At 38.7% G+C, this 19,708-nt stretch overlaps 1 protein-coding gene across 3 annotated transcripts in view; it reads right to left on the bottom strand.

The window, feature by feature from the left end:
* TRPC3 (transient receptor potential cation channel subfamily C member 3) overlaps positions 1–19,708 on the bottom strand; it is a 79,999-nt gene that overhangs the window by 33,693 nt on the left and 26,598 nt on the right. For 2 of the 3 annotated variants that reach the window (XM_068543382.1, XM_068543384.1), the window contains exons 3-7: positions 17,918–18,106; positions 9,433–9,597; positions 6,463–6,679; positions 4,576–4,809; positions 1,901–2,165 (exon numbers count right to left, since the gene is read on the bottom strand). In XM_068543382.1, the coding sequence (XP_068399483.1) occupies positions 1,901–2,165; positions 4,576–4,809; positions 6,463–6,679; positions 9,433–9,597; positions 17,918–18,106 (1,070 nt within the window). The remainder of the gene's footprint in view (positions 1–1,900; positions 2,166–4,575; positions 4,810–6,462; positions 6,680–9,432; positions 9,598–17,917; positions 18,107–19,708) is intronic. The other variant, XM_068543383.1, reaches the window with a different exon arrangement.

A 19,708-nucleotide genomic window follows, 5' to 3' on the forward strand; every position in this document is an offset into this window, starting at 1 on the left:
AGTTTCAGTTCTCTTTCACCCCTACGATCTGCTCTATATTAACTACTTGGAAAAATTCATTTCAAAACAATTTAGATGCCTGGAAGGGCTTGATATTCTACTTTAGTCCACAGGGAACTTACTGAAGGTCTAGTTTGTTTTCAGCTGTGGCATTACAGGGCACAGAGGGTACAAAGGGAGGCACAGAGGACCTTCTGATCTCCTCACCTGGAAGGACCACAGTACAGACGGAGGGCCCGCCTCCCTGACCACTAAACAGCAATGGGTGACAGAGGATCTGGCAATGTGGACTCCTCCACGCTGAGGGGACTTAAAGGGACAATGACTAAGAAAGCTTATTCAAGGAAGACTTCACGTGGAAGGTAAGCCTCCAGTGCAGACGCCAGTATGATCAAAGGAAGGAAGTGGTACTACTGTACAGTGGACGGTACAAAGTTTAGCTATAATTTCTTCTCCTTCAACTCCCTGTACTGATTAATGATACATTAACATAAAAGCCAATGCTCCGGGACTTCCCTGGTGGCGCAGTGGTTAAGAATTCACCGGCCAATGCAGGGAACACGGGTTCGATCCCTGGCCCAGGAAGATCCCACATGCCACGGAGCAACTAAGCCCGAACGCCACAACTACTGAGCCTGCGCTCTCGCGCTCTTGTGCCACAACTACTGAGCCTGCGTGCTGCAACTACTGAAGCCCGTGCACCTAGAGCCTGTGCTCCACAACAGGAGAAGCCCGCACACCACAACGAGGAGTAGTCCCCACTCGCTGCAACTAGAGAAAGCCCGCATGCAGCAACGAAGCCCCAATGCAGTCCAAAAAAAAAGCCAATGCTTCTTTTTGAAATAATAGTAATGGCTACAAAATGATGAAACTAAATTTAATGTCACACATAATGTAAGAGATATCCAGTATTAAAAATTTGCTACCCAATTCTCTTAAAATAGCTAGTTTTATCTAGGATTTCACTGAGTTTTGATCCATTCTGTGGTCAAACATTCACTAAACTCAAAGCGATGAGCCTTTGGAGCAATGTAATTGCACACAAGCACTGTTTCTGTTTTTTGTTTTCTTAGGTTTTCCCCATCCCTTTCCTTTTTTTCTTTTTGCGGTATAGCTGATGTACGATATTACATAAGTTTCAGGTGTACAACACAGTGACTCACAATTTTTAAAGGTTATATTCCACTTACAGTTGTGACGAAATATTGGCTGTATTCCCTGCGCTGTACAGTATATCCTTGAGCCTATCTTATACCCAATAGTGTGTGTCTCCTAGTCCCCCACCCGATTATTACACCCCCCACTGGTAACTACTAGTTTGTTCTCTACATCTCTGAGTCTGTTTCTTTTTTGTTATATTCACTAGTTTGTTGTATTTTTTTAGATTCCACATATAAGTGATATCACACGGTTTGTCTTTCTCTGTCTGACTTATTTCAGTTAGTGCACTCCAAGTCCATCCACATCTTCTTTATCCATTCCCCTGTTGATGAACACTTAAGTTTGTTTCCATACCCTGGCAATTGTAAATAAAGCTGCTATGAACATTGGGGTGCATGTCTCTTTTTGAATTAGTGTTGTTTTTTTTTTCTTATATATACCCAGGAATGGCATTGCTGGATCACATGATAGTTCTATTTTGAGTTTTTTGAGAAACTTCCATACTGTTTTCCACAGTGGCAGCACCAGTTTACATTCCCACCAACAGTGTATGAGGGCTCCCTTTTCTCCACATACTCGCTAACATTTGTTCTTTGAGGCACTAACTATGTTTAATGGATTTTTTTCCTGCTCTTAAAAACATCTTTATTACAATCATTGAAAAAATTTTTTTTTGCTTCATCTAGACTTGTTAGAATTTCCCTTCATCCTACCTTTTTTTGTAAAATGTTTTACTTACGTGGTAAAAGCAGCATTTACTTTAGCCCCAAGGTAGTAAGAATAAAGTATGAACATGCCAATCATAAAAGCAAGAAACACCATAATAAAGAGGACCATGAACTTAAATATGTCCTTCACAGTCCTTCCAAGAGAGATCTGTAAGGGGCCGAAGCTCTCATTTGCGGGGAGGATGTAGGCGATCCGAGAAAAGCTGAGCACGACAGCGATGGCATAGAGACCTTCAGATATGATCTGAGGGTCCGAAGGGAGCCATTTATCTCTGGCTACAAGAAAAGAGAGAGAGCGATTAAAGACGGAACTTTCTTTTTTTAAAATTTTTTTTCTTTTAATTAATTAATTAATTATTTTATTTTTGGCTGCATTGGGTCTTCGTTTCTGTGCGAGGGCTTTTTCGACTTGCGGCGTGCGGGGGCCACTCTTCATCGTGGTGCGCAGGCCTCTCAGTGTCGCGGCCTCTCTTGTTGCGGAGCACAGGCTCCAGACGCGCAGGCTCAGCAGTTGTGGCTCATGGGCCCAGTTGCTCTGCGGCATGTGGGATCCTCCCAGACCAGGGCTCGAACCCATGTGCCCTGCACTGGCAGGCAGATTCCCAACCACTGCGCCACCAGGGAAGCCCAAAGATGGAACTTTCTATTCATTGCTAACTATGTGGAATACCTTAAAGAGGAACTACCTTGTAGGTAGGTGGTTATTATCTCAATTGAAACTACTCTACATTTAATGAACCATCCAGGCACTACTTTTCATGTTAAACCAGAAACATATGAATTCTACATTCATATGGTTTCTTTTAATGGAGGAAACGCTATTATAAAGATACAAAGCTGACTTCACATTGAGCAGAAACAGAATAAAGTACAAGAGATGAAAAAAGAGGTGAAAATGCTTCATTAGATACAGACTGTGTCCAGGATGACAAAACAGCTGACCTGACTGATTTGTCCCCTCAGTTACCAGATTTATTGACCGGCTATTTTATCATCCTATAGGCTCAGTTGGCACAAATCTTCTTTTCCCTATTTCATGGGAAAACTAGTTCATCTAACAGTTTATGCAAGTAAAATGTCATATTATAAGAAGTGAGAATGTCACTGAATCACAGTGGTGCTGTCAATGTGATGTCTGAGCAACACAGCTGGTTCCTGGAAAGTATAAAATGCTACTGAGGTGCAAAAATCTTGGCAACAGATTCTAAATGAGGACCCCCAACACCCCTTTCAAGGTTACTTTAGTAAGTTCACAGCAGACTATTGGATACTCATTTCCCTAGAAGATCAGCGAAACACTAGGTGGTTAATTCTGTGAGAACTGGGTGACTCCCAGGAGGATGGTGCACTGCAGACATTTCCAACAACAACAAAAATGAACATTTATTGAATGTTTAATATGTACCAGACACTGTGCTTTCAATGACTCTATGGATCTAAGGTTATTATTCTCTTCTCAAAGATGCAGAAACCAAAACTTAGAAAGGTTAAAAACTTGATCAAAATCACAGTATGGAGTGAAGCCTAAATTCACAGATTTCCATTCCTCCACATGATAGTCGTTAGACACACACAAGTAAATTTAAATAAGAACGTACTGAAATAGTCAAGATATGTTACACACAAATACAATCCAAGCTATTTCCTTAATTGTAAGTGGTAATCACTTGCTCATTTGATCTGGTCTCCTTGGTGTATAAAAATCTGTGCTTGCTGACAATAAGAGATGATGTGTTTAAATTTCACAGTGTGTAAAACGTACACCTTCATTTTAGAGCATGCACTCAGCCTTCTTCAATAATGTTAACATACTGCTGGTACGTATCACAATGTACTTATAAAGAGTTATTCCTCACAATCAGAACGCATTTAAACTCTGTGACTGAGTTTCCTTATCTGTAAAATGAGGGTTAGACAATAATTGCTAAAATCTTTTCCAGGTTTAAGATTTTGCAACTATATGAAAATTTGCTAATTGCGGCTTCCCAATTTCGCCTTAAGGGAAGGGAAGCTAACATTACTTAATATCGGTTTGCAGTGGGCAAAGAAGGCATCGGTATCCATGCACCTCTGATGTCATTGGGGTCTCCTGCTCTCATGATCTAGAGAAGCCTGGCTTCTCCATCCCACGTCGTAGGAGCACAACATCCTTCCCAGCATTCCTGCTGGTTCTGCAAAGCTTACATTCTCACTGTCACTTTAGCTCCTATTTCCTGCCTCTGCTGAATTTTTGTTCACTTCCCCATACAGCAGTTTAGCACCTTTTATTATTTTATCTCCTCTAACCCAGGCTCTCAGGGACTCATCTTCCACATCAAACAATTTAGCAAGCTATTTTTCCCCCCACTTAAAGACAATTTCATGTCCTAAAAATATATAAGCATAATCATGATGTTAGGCTTACAGGTAATTTTCTCCCACCTTGCAATACCTCCTTTTTACAGATGTGAAAACATCAGAGGCACAGAGAAGTAAACTAATTTGAACAAAGTCACACAGCTAGGGAGAGTCAGTGCCTTGATATGAATCTAGTTTTATACAGCTCTAAAGCTCAGGTTGTTTCTACCATCTCTACACATTCAGCACGCATCTCATACTAAACATACTCTTTACTGGCACTCCCTTCCAAAATGTGCTTGTAATAACCTTCCTGAGACAAAAGAGAACTCTGCAGCTGATAACTTACCATAAGTGAAATACTGTATCTCTGGTGGAAGTGTAACTTCACTGAGGTCGCTCTCTTGGACATAACTGTCCACATACTGTTGTGCTTTTGTTGCCTGAAGGAAAGCCAGGAATCTGGCTGTGAAAGCAGCAATGAAGATGGAGAGCATCCCGAAGTCTAGGACATTCCACAACTGCAAAATGTATTCCCTGGGTCCTTCCAGCCAGAGCTCCTTACACTCAGACCACATCATTCCTGTCACAAGACGCACAGGTTACAGACAAGAGTTTACTGCTTGGATCGGGAAGCTACTATTTCGTCCACCATCAGTCCCCACCTATAAAATGCCCCAGTGTAAAGCATGCCACTAGGCACCGTAAAGCACTGATGGACGACAGCTTGGGAAGGGAGGTGCTGGGCAGAGTTAAGTGAAAGAAGAAGCTTCGACTGAAGGAATGATTCACTCCATCAAGTTAGATTTTGGTGAAACATAATTCTACATGTGGCACAAGAAATGGTGCTACTCTTATGGGGGCAGGGCAGAAGGGAGGGAAGGAAATAAGCAAGGAAGGCTCTTCACATCAAATGATTTTGGCCCATGAAACACTTGGAGGAGAGGAGAAAATTCATCTTTATAAAATGACAATGGTTGTCAAATCATGGTGATTATTAGAGAAATAAGCCCCTAATTGAGAACCGTACTCTACACTTTTAACAAGAACAGTCTTCCAGTCATCCAGGAACACTTACCTCATTCCCCTACCCTCTCTCCTCATTTCAGCTTCATGCTGAGAAGGTGAGGAATGTCATTGGAAAAAGAAGAAACCCTTAAGCAGGAGGCCCTAGGACATTATGAAGAAACTGAAAGCAGAAAATGTCGTTCTGGGAGAAGAGGACAAAATATGCCAGTTTAACAACTTGTCCTGACCATGTAAGGGGAAAATATTGCAGCACTTTTAAAAGACATGTAGTGGCTCAAAATAAAATTCATAAAATAATTAATTGACCCAGGTTAAGGCCACAGGAGTGAATGAGGAGGAGAACCAACCCATTAATTTGGGAACTGAGAAGATAATAAGAAACATTCTGTGTGAAATAGAATATACAAAAATGACTTTGGATTAGTGATCAATAGATAAACTGGTTCCAATCTTTATTTTTTTCTCGTATTGCTTAAAATGTTTACCTTAACATAGTTATTCAAAAAGAGCTATTGTGAGGTGAAGTAACAAACATTCTGAAAATGGAAACTCTCCTTAAAAAAACCTCTGAAACGGAAGCAATAAATGTTCTTTAATCATCAGTTAATAGCCACTAGGTTATTTCAGAACTATTTCAATTAAATATTTGATCATCACAATTAGTCACATTTTATTTTTTTTAATTAATTTCTTTTTAATGTCTTTATTGGAGTATAATTGCTTTACAATGGTGTGCTAGTTTCTGCTTTATAACAAAGTGAATCAGCTGTACCTATACATATATCCCCATATCCCCTCCCTCTTGCGTCTCCCTCCCTCCCACCCTCCCTATCCCACCCCTCTAGGTGGTCACAAAGCACTGAGCTGATCTCCCTGTGCTATGCGGTTGCTTCCCACTAGCTATCTATTTTACAGTTGGTAGTGTATATATAAAAATGGCATTTTATTCAGTAATTGAAGTTGGATTTCTGAAACATGGTATATTGATAATTAAGCTTATGTTACTCATAAAAATTTTGTTTAGTGTTAAGGGATACCTTGCAGCATTATCAAGCTGCCACATTATTCCAGTATTTGTTATTCTGCTTATCTTCCAGTGGGGCTGTTGTCACCATATAATGTACCACAGCATTTTACATAGAACATGGCAATCATTATATAGATGTTATTTTGGGAGAAATTAGAGTACTTGAAATAAAAGGCTTACCAAGAACCCAGACCATAATTAGCATTTCAGTCCATGTGAACCGGGTGGTCTTCACCCTGAAGATCTGTCTGGGATAGTCAGTAACAGTGATATTGGGCAACGTGGTGATTCCTTCGAATCTGTCTGAGGCATTGAACACAAGCAGGCCCAGGAAGATGATGAAAGAAGCAGCGTGTGCCACAAACTTCATAAAAGGGCTTCGCAGGATTTTCCCCAGCTGTGAGAAGGCAAACAAACAGACAGACAAAAACAAAAAACACCAAAACCTTTTACTTGAGGAAATCTGGCTTCCACTTATGAAAACTACTATACAGGATAAAAAAAAAAAAAACAAAACAGATAAAATGAGAACATTCTCAAAATTCTGCTTTTGTTTCTGAAGAGTTATACGTTGTAAAAATTACTCCTTTTAGGGGATGCTTCCTCTAAGAATAATTTAAGAGGTCTTCAAACTTCATTGTTTCTAAATATCCAATTTGTCTTAGGATAGACTTCATTCACAGATGCATTTCTGGAAATTACAAGGCATATACTGGTTATTCTTATTTTTACATGAAAGATTATGCAGTGGCAGGATTTTAGAGTCTAGGAAAAGAAACTCCAAATTTGTAATATGTAATTCTTTATAATTGAAATGTTATGATGAGTTTGTAGACTCATTCATTTATAATTGAAATGTTATGATGTTTTTGTAGCACATTACAAACCCTTTGAAGATTAAAAGAAACTTACTACTACAGAAGTAAATTTTTGTTCTCACTTCTACATATTCCAAAATCGATTTGTACTTTGTATGATATAAAAAGGCAGAAAATATTTTAATAAACATAAATATTTTATCTGTTACTATCCAATAAGAGCAGAGAGATACACAATAATTAAAACCTCTAAGTAGGTTAACTTAATGAAAAGTCATCCCTGAGTTTGGAAAATCATATAAATAGTACAAAAGCATTTTTAAAGTTCAGTTTATAATGATTTTAAGGTAACTCTTTTAAAATCCCATGTGATATAATGTCCTTAAAAGCCATATGTTCTAGTAGAAATGAAAACAATTCCTTCTGTCCCAAGAGCTTCTGCAGTCTAAGAATTAGGTATATTTGGTAGATTTATCAGATAAGTTCTCTATTCTGCATACTCAGACCCTACTTTCAAACTCAGTCTGTGACCTTGAAAAGTACCAAGGTTCACATTTAAAAGACTGTAACTTCAAACAAATGTTTTTGTATGTCCAGAAACTTAATTTGATGTCAACAAATAACCAAAGAATGTCAAACATTTCTGGGATTGGACATGAATGCACATAGACAAATGTCACATTTTCCATATTAGACACAGAAAAATAAACCACTCATTTACATATCACTGTGCTGTCCCACAGCTGCCGAGAGGGCACACTGCGGTAGTTCATCCATAGCACATAGTGATTTGGGGGGAGTCGCCAAGTCTGTTTCTCCTAAAGGTTGATCTTTGAAAATGTTAAATAACATGAAAAAAAAAAAAAAAGCAGCATGCTTATCCTAAAAATGGGATACATGTGGAGAATTCTTACTATATTGTCCTTTCACCACAGGATAAGTGGTATATGGCAGGTATAAATGTGGGCTCCAGAAACAACTCAATTCCCTCCTTTCCCTTCTCTGCTGGGCAGAGTTCACCACATCATTAGCTGCACTTTTACAAGTGAAGAGAAAAAAGAATAGACTTCAAGATGCCTACTTCAAACTCAATATGTTTTAACTGGGTAAGCTGCCCTAAGAGACAAACACGTATAAATCTGAACATTCCAATTCATTTCCCCCAGGAAGGGAAATTATTTGGGTGGGATATGATTTTTGCTTTAATGCATGTTCTCTCCCTATTTATAGTTTTTAGTCTTTAGTGTTTATGTATTAGCAGAATCGTAAGGTATTTGTCCATGATATGTAACAAAGGAACTTAGTTGAGTCATCAAAATTGATCAAAATGACAACATTTCTGCCTTAAACTGCATGGGCAGCTCAACGACGAAGTGAGATGGATGAATATTCTTACACGTATATGGGCCTGCAGAGCAGGACTCCGCAGGAGGAGACAGATGCGCCAGAGAGATGACAGATTTCCAGGGTCATTTGTGAGTGGCCTTGACTCATTTTGCCTGAAACTGCCTCTGATTTTAACAAAACCAGATTTTAGAATATAAAAATAGGACTAAAGGATCTCAGAACTGTTTATTCTCCCTGGCAGTGTCCTTTATTAACCTAATACAGATTCTGTTAGCATGACTCCTATTCCTTTCCACATCTTGTTTAGAGGATCTCTTAGGCACAATTAAATTGACTGTATACTGGCAAAGTTGAGAGAGGGATAAAGGTAGTGAACAAAATGATTCAAACAAAACTAAATAGATGAACAATGTAAAAAATCCAAAGCCCCCCAAACCCAAATTCAACATTTTTTAGAATCTCCTGAAGGAACAAAGGGCTAGGGGAACCTGACATGTGCTTTCTTGAAGACTTTGGATAATACCACTGTTCAGAACCGAGCTTAATACACCCAGCCTCAGATCTTTTTGACAGGTTCAACCGAGCTGCCTTTTCAGTTCTCAGGTTAACTGTTTCTTGGAACCACTGCAGGAGGGCTCTTCCTCTTCCACAGGCCAGTCTGGAAGACTATTTATTAAGCTGGCAATAGAATCCGTACAATTGCTACTTCACTTAAGCAGCTTTTCCTCCTGCTTACCATGGGGATTTTATCTTAAAAGCCTAAGTATTATATGCCTGCAAATATGATCTATCCCACTAGTACCAAATCCTTTTCATCCCTTATTTGAACTAATCCAGTCATTAAAAAGCAGAATTCGTGTTCTTGAGTCAATTAACATTCAGGGTAAAACTGATAAGAGCCTTAAGTAGGAAGCTTTTTCCTTTTTCATCCTCAAAGGACATAGTACACCAACCACAGAGGAAACAGAGGTGAAAAAGCCGGTACCCTGCTGCAAGGTGCAATCCAGTAGCCGATGGCAAGGAACGGAAGGCCCAAGGCCACGACCAGAACCACCAGACACTTGATAGCTACCGTCTGTTCCCGCAGGCCTGAGAGGTTCTCGTACCAGATTGTCAAGAGCTGCTGCTGGCAATTGGGGTGAGCCACAAACTGTTGGTCGGGACAGAGAGAGAGGGAGAAAGAGAAGTAGGTTACCATGCCACTGTCGACAGTTCGGCTACCGAATGCATGTGCATCCTAAAGATATTAATGCACATTTTGTTTCCAGATATAGGCACTGGAAGGTTTCTGGTAATATTCTTTACCTTCCCTTTGTTTTTCAAAATTGCTCCAGAACTATTACAAGAACTAAAGTGGAAACATGAGGGTAAAACTGACGTTGTCCTTAATCATAGTTCTTTCTCTCTGTACTTGCAGACTCCTCTATGGAATCTGGGTGACGTATGCTTTCCTTTGCGGAAACGTGTCCCATGTTGCTGTCTGCCAGCTTACTTGCATTCAGTTCAAAATGGAAAAGAAAATAGTTATTTGGTTTACTGGCTACTATAGCTAAAAGAGAAATGTGTTACTGTTTCATGAGCAACTCCTAAAATGATACATCTATGAAAAATATATACATGATACGTCCTATGTGTATGTATGCCCTACCATAGCAAATATGCAAAAGATTTGTAAAAACTCAGTGAACCTCCAAGTGTTATGCTTGATCCACATTTGCTCTGCTTCCAGGAATTGGCATCAAATATCACGTCCATCCTATTTTAGTAATCTGTACTCTTTTTTTTGCTTCCTCTATCACAGGTCAAAAAAAACACAAACATTTATCTCTATCAATTCTTTTATAATTACAGCTCTAATCAGGAAAAACATGAGCAAATTATACTTATTTTAGCCCTGCTATTTTATTTTATTATTTTATTTTTGCCATCTGATTTTGCTAAGTCATCTGCCTACATCTATACAGAAGAACTGGGATTTCATTAAGGTCCTGTCTTCATTCAGGTAGCAGAATATATTTGTAGTCAGGCCCATGTGAAAAGGTCCCTACATCAAAAGGTGCCTATCTGCAGCTGGATATGCCTTTCTTTGAACGGCCAGCTGCACTTTGCCCAAGCTTGGGAATTATTCAGGGTCATTCACAAATCAGCTACGAGTGTCAACATATTTTTAAAAAAGAGTGCTTAGCAACACAAAAATCAAGGTATAACTGTCTTCTATAAAATGCAACAAACAACAAAGAACCTGTTAGGAAGTACCCATGAAATGTTTTTGCAAATTCTGAGAGGCAAAGGAAGCAGCCACAGTTCCCACTAACTAACTAATCAAGTTCTAGTTAATGATCTGAATGCTTCTTAGTAACTCTAGGCAATTCCTCAAGTTACCTGGCTATTTATCAATAGCATACCTACAAGGAAATGAACAGGATTCCACTTAGTGGTGTAGAGTTTCCCATCAGCTGTTCTAATTAAAAAAAAAAAAAAAGAAAAGAAAAAACAAAAATAAAACCTCATCTCCCAGGTTGGGCAGTAGAGGCACAATTTTCCTCAAATTCCCACTCTTTCCCCCAGTGTGCACCCGCCCTCTGGGAAGTCCACTGACTTTGCTATGACAGCTGCCACCACTGTGCAGAAGGAAAACTTGACAATCCATTGACAGAGGTGGTGAGGATGAGTTTACAAATATCAGGTTTGAAATACTTAACTGAATTTTTTTCCAATAATACAAAGGAAATGAACAGCAGGATTTGGGAGATTGAAAGTACTAAAAGGAAGATGCTATTTTTTTCTTGCTTGATGAGTTCAATGTGAAAAAGCATATTTTATCTTGTAAGTTCCTCTTAATTTAGTTATAAAAATCCCAGGTCCTGAGGCTCACGGGTCATTGCTAGTGGCTAAGTATATATTAGATCTTCTTTCCAAATTCAAGATTCTGTCACTCTTCCAAAGTTCTGATTTTTGAAAACAGTATTTCAAGATCAATGCAGTCATTACTTGAACTCATGATGAAATAAAATCAAGGTTGAAGGCTTCCTGGGGTCTATGTAACAATTTCCTAGGAGTCTTACTGAGAATTTCTCCAAACTTCCACTTCTGCCCCTGTACTATATTGGATCATTACCTTCCTGCTTCACCCCTCCTTTTGTGTTAAGAATCTTCATCCCCTCTACGGTTCTTCTTCTTTTTTATTTTTTTAAGATTTAATTTTATTTATTTTTGGCTGCACTGGATCTTCATTGCTGCATGTGGGCTTTCTCTAGTTGCAGGTAGCAGGGGCTACTCTGTTGCGATGCTCGGTCTCTAGGCACGCAGGCTTCAGTAGTTGCAGCACGCAGGCTCAGTAGTTGTGGCTCACGGGCTCTAGAGCACAGGCTCAGTAGTTGTGGCACACAGGCTTAGTTGCTCTGCGGCATGTGGGATCTTCCCGGACCAGGGATCCAACCTATGTCCCCCACATTGGCAGGCGGATTCTTATCCACTGCACCACCAGGGCAGTCCCCCTTCTACGGTTCTTAAATGTCTGTCTCATTCATTCATTCATTCTTCAAAATGTCATAAGCCCCTCCTACACGCCAGGCAGGTGTTAGGTATTTGGTACAAGAAGACCAAAATGGGAACATCAGTATTGCAGTAAGTGATAAGTGGTCCCTGTTGTAGAGCACACAGTAAGCTCTACATAAATGTGAAGAAGTTATTATAATGGAGACTTGGATTCCATATGCTTGCCAAGATAAATAATCAGCATTTAAAATAGTCTTAATCTGAATGTTGGTCCAAATGTCTTGGTGTTTGGAGGATCTGCATTTGTGGGAAGTTGGAGAGATGTAACTAAAAGGCAGTCCTGTGACTCCAGCTAAGCTCAGCTTAGGAATGGGAATGGTGCATTCAGAGAAATCTACAGGTAGAGCATACAATGTCATCAGATCAGATTACCACTTGGGAAGTCAACATGCACTTGTTTATAGGCCAAGGGTTTCTGTAAAACAGAAAATCCACATGAAGTTAAGAGACACTTGGACACGTGTCCCTGTGAAATTGATGGACAAATTTCCCTTCTGTGGCTGTCCAGCCTTTCTTTCTTAGGTTTTAAACTCTTGAGTACAGAAATATTAATGTTGTAGTATGGCTCCCTCTTCTTGTTCTTCCTCCTTGAGCTAATCTTTAAATTTGAATCTTTAAATGCTTTATGGCATTAATTATACTGTATAAAGTTTACAAAGCCCTCAAAGACTTGGTGGAAATCAATCTTTTCCATATGGCATTATGCAATGATCAATCTTTGACCTGGTGTGACTTGTACAATACAGTGCAGACACTTAATATATGTTAAATACTAGCCAAAATCATGGTGTTTGCACTTCACTTGTTATACTTTAAAATTCAACCTAACAGGTATATTTCCTATACTATTAATTCTACCCTCTTCTTAACTGAGATCATAATACAGCACCATATGGGATTTAATCCACGGAAAGCAAACACAAATAGATATTTTCCTCCAATGATTTAAAATCCTAATACAAGTACACAAGGAACATTTTAAAAAAGAAAATAAAACCAGTATAATAGTAGCAAGTGAGGGCAAAAGAGCTAATCCTTCTAGCAGATGAGTTTTGCTCTTTTCAATGACTTCAAAATAGGGCAGTAACCTTTATCTCTTAAAACTGTATTACCTCCTAAAAAATGTCCTTATGCTGCCACACCAGTCACAGCTAGCTGGATAAAATTTGTATGCTGTTTCTTAACTTCAGTGGACCAACAAATTGAAACCATTACAGAAATAATACCCTTATTTGAGGTTTTCTGATATAAAGGGAAAATGCTTGACACACAAGAAAGTCTCAATCTTTCAATGGAACAAAACTACTGGAGCATAGAGAACAAATTTTATTCCCTGCCAAATGACTGACAGATTGTAAACTGAACCACCAATCAGGGCAGTTGATAAATTTCAACCTAAAAAAAATTACACTGTCTTTTTATCAAATTAGCTTTTCCAAGAGCTATCTTCATGGGAATAGTGTTGTACAAAAACATGGTAGGAACACTCTGTCTTTGTTTTTAATGACATTGCTGGAGCCATAGTTTACAATATTTAAAAGAAAATATTCTTGTGAATAAAAATTAGATCATTCATCTTCTTTATAAAGTTCTTTGAATTGTGAAATATAAACTGAAAACTCCACTGTGCTGCACAGCAGAGACTGGCACAGCATTATAAATCAACTCTACTTCAATAAAAAAAAATTTTTTTAAAGCCCCTGAAAACTTACATTGTACACGTTTTCTGGATTTCAAACCCACTGAGTGCAAAATGCTGTTACCAAGAGCTAACCCACTGTTGCCTCTCAGGTGCCTGAGCACAAACATGGCAGAAGCCCTGCAGTGCAGGACCCCTTCCCGTGCCGGCTGCCACATGCACGCCAAAGTCTCTGCAGTGGATTTACCACTCTTTCATTGTACTGCTCACTTTCTGGGCTTTCTTTTCACACTTTCTGCATATACAGTGGATAATTTTATGCGTCTATATTGCTGCATGTCTCGTTTCTAGATGATCTTGCTACGGTTAAACCTAATCTCTCTCTGGAGGAAATAGAGCAAGGAGGAAGAACTCAGGAAAGGATTTCCTCTTTCTCAAGAGCTTGGTTTTCCAGATTCGATGATCTATCCAGTGCTAGTATCTTTTATCTTTGTCAAGGGCTTTCTTACAATAGACAAAAGCTCACTTGAGATAAGTAGGACTCCCGTTATTTCTATGGGGGGAGTGGATTGATATTCATCCTCAAGTCAGAGAAGATAGAGGTACATTCATAAATAGAGCTCAGGACTTTTTGGAGGGCAAATAGTCCATTATTCTAATTGGAAAATAATGAATGGTTTGCCTAAAATTTAATTTTCTTGTACTTATTTTCAAAAAACCAAATTTCACCCTCCACTCTATTCCATTCTCTTTTGTAGAATAATGTGGGTAACTCTACAAACGGTAACAACATTTACTATCTTTCCAGTTTTATTATTTACCTTAAAGACCCCTCAGAAGTGAATCTGGGATGAATAAGCTTCAACATCCACTCCCTGATAGAAGATACATTATTGTTTGTTCCCCACTAGTAGCGTATGATTGCTCATTTCACCAACAGCACTGAGAACTGTAATTTTTAATTCTTTAATAATTTGAGCGAGAGGAGATGGTATCTGTATGTTAGCATGCATTTCTTTTATTACTAGAGGGTTTGAAATTTTAAAATATGTTTGTTAGCCATTTGAATTTTCTTTTCTGTGAATTACCTATCCAAGCCTTTTGCTTATTTTTCTACAGGGCTCTGGAAATTTTCCCTATAAATTTGTTTGCATACTTTGGATATTAAGAATACCAATCCTCTGTAAGTTATAGTATAGAAAAAATTTTTCCCAGTTTGCCCTTCACCTTTTTTGTTTATGATCTTTTTGATGTACAGAGGTTTTAAGTTGCATGTTGTCAAACAATTTATATTTTTGTTTTTTATCTCTTCTACTGCTTTTATATTAAAAAATCCTTTCCCACATAAACATTAAATTCATGTTCAGACTTCTCCTATTCAGATCTTTTATATTTTCATTTTCTTCATTAACTGTCATTGAGTCTCTAAGGCCTAAGGTGAACTCATGGTTATTCCTAGGGAAGACCTGAGCCCAGAAAGAACCCAACAGACCCAGAATCAGAGTTGAGAGTAGATCTTGGGCAGATGGCAGAAGAGACATCCTGAGTCTCTTATGGGACCTAAACAAATGAACATTAATCAAACTGGTTTCCTTGGTGGAATTATGGGTTGATTTGAACATATACAAGTTTATTATATTATCAGGGGGGGAAAATTCCATAACATATACAGTATTTTGAAATCCCAATGCCATGCATGTAGCTATGGGTTACTTCAGTGCCACAGTGGGTAGGGTTCATGAATCATTATAACCCAAGAGGTTATTTTACCTGGGGACTAGAAATGAGATGATGGAAAAAGGAAGCAGCAGAAGTGGGTGGGGGTATTTTTGCTCCTTGCTAGATGGAGATGGGTGAGTGTTGAGTGAAGAATGAAGGAAGCCTTGGAGAGAAAGAAAGAGGAACTGGGGCTTTTGGGGGGGCATTCCAGAATAAAGTTCTTATATACATTTATTGGGTGAAGATTCCAAATCAAAGATTTTAACTAATATTCCTTTTATAGCATAAACCAGACAAAACCAGAAATACCTGCAAAGTCCTAAATCTCCTTTCAGTTCCGAATACATTTTTGTTGTTGCTGTTTCCTGGTAGTTGACTGATAGCAAATTTATTATTAATTGACACCTCATACATTGTAAACTACACATCCATTTATTTAAAATCAACATGCAAGAAGACATTCACTCTGCAAGACAGTTTGGTTAACAGAAGCACATCTGTAGATGAGCTATCTCTGCTAATATGACACTTTCAACGCAATGATAAAGAACCAGTGACAACCGAAATCAATTCTCTCCGCTCAGGTGCTAAAGAGGAGAGATGCCTGTTGTGTAAGATCTGTGAATAAATGTCCAGACAGTTTTCTAAAAACAGTTTAATATCAATCTTATGCAAAACTATCTTTTTCTTCCAATACAGCAAAACTTCAACTAGCAAGAATGCTCTGAGAGGAGGGCAGTTAAGCCAATTCATTTACCTTGTAACTGACAATTCCTTGAAAAGTTATTTTACTTCAAGATTTACTGAGAATCTTCACATTTCACTATCTTATTAAGTAGAGGGGAGATCTGTCATTAATGGCTGGCTATAATCTTGTGAACACTACAATGTGGAAGTTCTCTACGTTGTGGTAGAACTGTGTATGTGTGTGTGTACACACATAGAAACACAGAGAGAGAGAGAGGGAGAGAGGGAGAGAGACAGAGAGAGAGAGAGAGAGAGAGAGACTCCCCCGTCCTCATTTGCCACTAGGGTACAAACTTTGGCCTAGGTTCCACTGGTCAGAGGCACATGGGCAGACCTCTGACTTGGAAGGGGCCTTTTATAACAGGCAGCACTCAGGGCATCCTTTCTGCTAGTGGGGAGCTGGCCATCTGCAGCAGAGGCAGAATTGTTCTGTTTGGGCCACAGAAACTCCCTTACCAGGTCAGTTCTGGGCCTGGTTCTGGGCAAGCTTTCTGCAAGCACAGCTTAGATAAGCTTGTTCCTCCACCTCTCCTAATGATTCTGTGAGCCTCCTGATAACCTTAACTAAATTTTTTTCTGTTTAAATTGGCTATGGTCTACCACTAAGAACGAGAACCAGCACAATACACATGAAATGTCTTTGATGACTAAGAACTGAACTTGTTTAAGAGCCATCATTCTGAGAATGAATTTTCAAATGCAGAAATGTGATTAGCTAATACTTATTGAGCAATCACCATGTACTATGCCTGTGCTAATTACTTTACTTGCATTAGCTCATGTAATCCTTAAAACAACTGCAACAGTAGTTGTCCTCACTACCAACAAGCAGAACGAAGTTTAGACTGATCAAGTGACTTGCCCTGTCACACAGAGAAGACAAGTCAGGACTTGAACTCTTGCAAGTTGGCTCCAGGGCCTGCCCTCTTGTGCACCATGTCACACTGCAGGAAGGACAGAAGATTCCATAGATTGACCAGTTCACGAAACCAGATCTATTCCCGACAACAGCTTACTTCTTCGTGATTTAAAGCACAAAAATTTAAGTTATATAAAATATATATACGCGATTAGATTCTGGATAACTGAGATTTTTATTATAAGTGAAACGTCCTAACTACAATTTACATGAATTATTTCAAAGGCCCATACAAGTAGCAAACACATAATACATAACTGTTCTATCTGCAGTAACCAGAGTAAAAAAGTAATCATAATTTTTTTTTTTTTGGCAACTGCATAAAATTCCATAGCTGTGTGATCTTAGACACGTCATTTAAGCTTGGTGAACCTCGGTTTCCTTATAGAATAGAAATCTCATCATCGAACACCTATTTTATATGTGAAATGGATAATAACAAAGGCTTATTGCAAGATTAACATGCGAATGTAAGTAACAGTGCCTTACAAAAATGTTTACAAGTAACAGATTTTATTATCATTAACCGCATTTTAATGAGCAGTTTACAAAGTTCTTTTGCATATCTTAATCCACTGAAATCCCACCAAGACCCTGAGACAGATAAGAGGTATTATTCTCCTTTTATATGAGGAAAATGAAATTTAAAGAAGTTTTACGACTTATCCAAGGTCCAAAAATGGATAAAAGGTGGAAAGGATCGGAGCTAGATACTTGACTCACAACTTTACCATGATACTTCATTTAATCTCTTTCATGAAGTAAAATAAATCTTCTTATCAATAACGTCTATTACTGCTATTATTTTAAAATCTTTCCTGGGATTATGGCATAGTTGATATTACATGTTTATTCTAATATGGAGCTGGACGAAAGTAGGCCACTCACCTTTTTGACTTCATACTTAATGGCAAGTTTGACACGACTCAGTGAAGCTTTATGCCTGTGCATCTCCAGAGGCTCTGCCGATTCCAGATCTCCATTCAGAATGGCTTCTACCTCTTCCGAGTCTCGGCAAAGATCCAGCACACCCACTACGAAGTCTTTGCATTGCATGGAGAGCTTGCGATAGTCATTCTAAGACCAAGAGGTTTAGAGTTTAATGCAGAGAATGTGCTTTAATTCAATGGAAAGTGTTTAGGGGTTTTGTGAATTAGAAAAAGTCTCCCTACCTCTGGGTAGGAAGTTGCAGCCCCCAGGTGGATGCTAGTTTTGTTCAGTTCGATACCGGCTGGATTTGCTCCCACCTACCCCCTTAGCCAGCACCTTCTACAACCTGTACAACCATGTGAGACAGTTCTGAAAATGGTGTGCATGTCAGTGACTGATTTATATTAAGAGATGTTGGCTAAATGCTAATGCTGAAAGACCAAAGAATCGAAAGAATCTTTCTTGTACAGATGAACAATAGTTTTCTTAAAACTCAAACAAAACCATTTCTACAGTGAAAGTTCTTTAAATTAAGTGGCAATTTGGCATAGAAGATTGACTATGTATGAAAATGGCCTGTCTGGTTTACTATCCATTGCCTCATTGGAGACAGTGCTTCTCAAACTGTAGTCCTCGGACCAGCAGCCTCAGTAGCACCTGGACATGTGTTAGGAGTGTAAATGCTCAGATCCCACCCCAGGTGTCCTGATTAGAAACTGACAATGAGGGCCCGCATCTGTGTTAACACACTCTCCAGGTGTTTCTGATACACATTTGTGTTTGAGAATGATGGTTCATAGTGAAGGCAAAGAGAAGGATAGGTACCAACGTGGAGGGTATTTTTTCTTGTTTGTCTGAAGGGCACATTATAATGTCCTGCAGAGCTTCTAGAGAGAGAGAAATGTCTGATTATATGTAATTGAATTCTCAAGGGTTGCAGAATATCAATACCTGAGAGAAAAATTTTCAGGCTACTGGAACTAACACCTTGCTAAAAATAATCCGTGACTCCTTAATTTCATTAGCATATTTATATAGTGCCATGGACTGGTATGAGGAAGTCAGCTGTCAGCATTCCCTGTTACCTACTGAATGGAGCTCTACTTCTAGCTCATTGATTCCAGTCTAGGTGTCAATGACCATCTCTTGGGAAAGGGCCTTACTTTTGCAACCCCCAGCTCCACTTCTACGGCTTTCACTAAAATTTTAGCCCATTAAGAAAATTAATCAGATGATAATCTAATTTGGTGCACTTGAGGAAAATAGAATCCCTCATTCCAACATGTCCTGAGATACTGTATATGTCTAATAACTGAGTAACATTTAGCACAGCAGAATTTCTGGGCTTCCAAAAATCATACTTTAAAAATGACATGAAGAATTTCAATTTTTTTCCCCTTAAATGATTAATTAACTTGATTTGATGGGCAAAAATCATGTCACCAACTAAAATAAACAAGAAGAGGAGAGACGGTTTAAAGGCTACACAGACTAGAATAGTTTCCATTTCAGATATCAGAAATCCAGATAAAGAACAGTTGCAGTTAATCCTTTTCCCCTCATAAGGGAACAGATAAAATGAATAAAAACTTCAATCTTTGGTTTCCATTCAAGTTGGTACCATGCAACTGATAAAATTAATAAAATGTTCAGTCTCTGGTTTCTATGCAGAGTGTCAGTTAAATATCCATCTGCCTTCCATTCCTGAAAGACTAATGAAATATTTTATTATAGCATCCAGAAGAAGTG

The sequence above is a fragment of the Eschrichtius robustus genome, chromosome 4 (genome assembly GCF_028021215.1).
Source record: "Eschrichtius robustus isolate mEscRob2 chromosome 4, mEscRob2.pri, whole genome shotgun sequence".
In the NCBI taxonomy this organism is placed as follows: Eukaryota; Metazoa; Chordata; class Mammalia; order Artiodactyla; family Eschrichtiidae; genus Eschrichtius; species Eschrichtius robustus.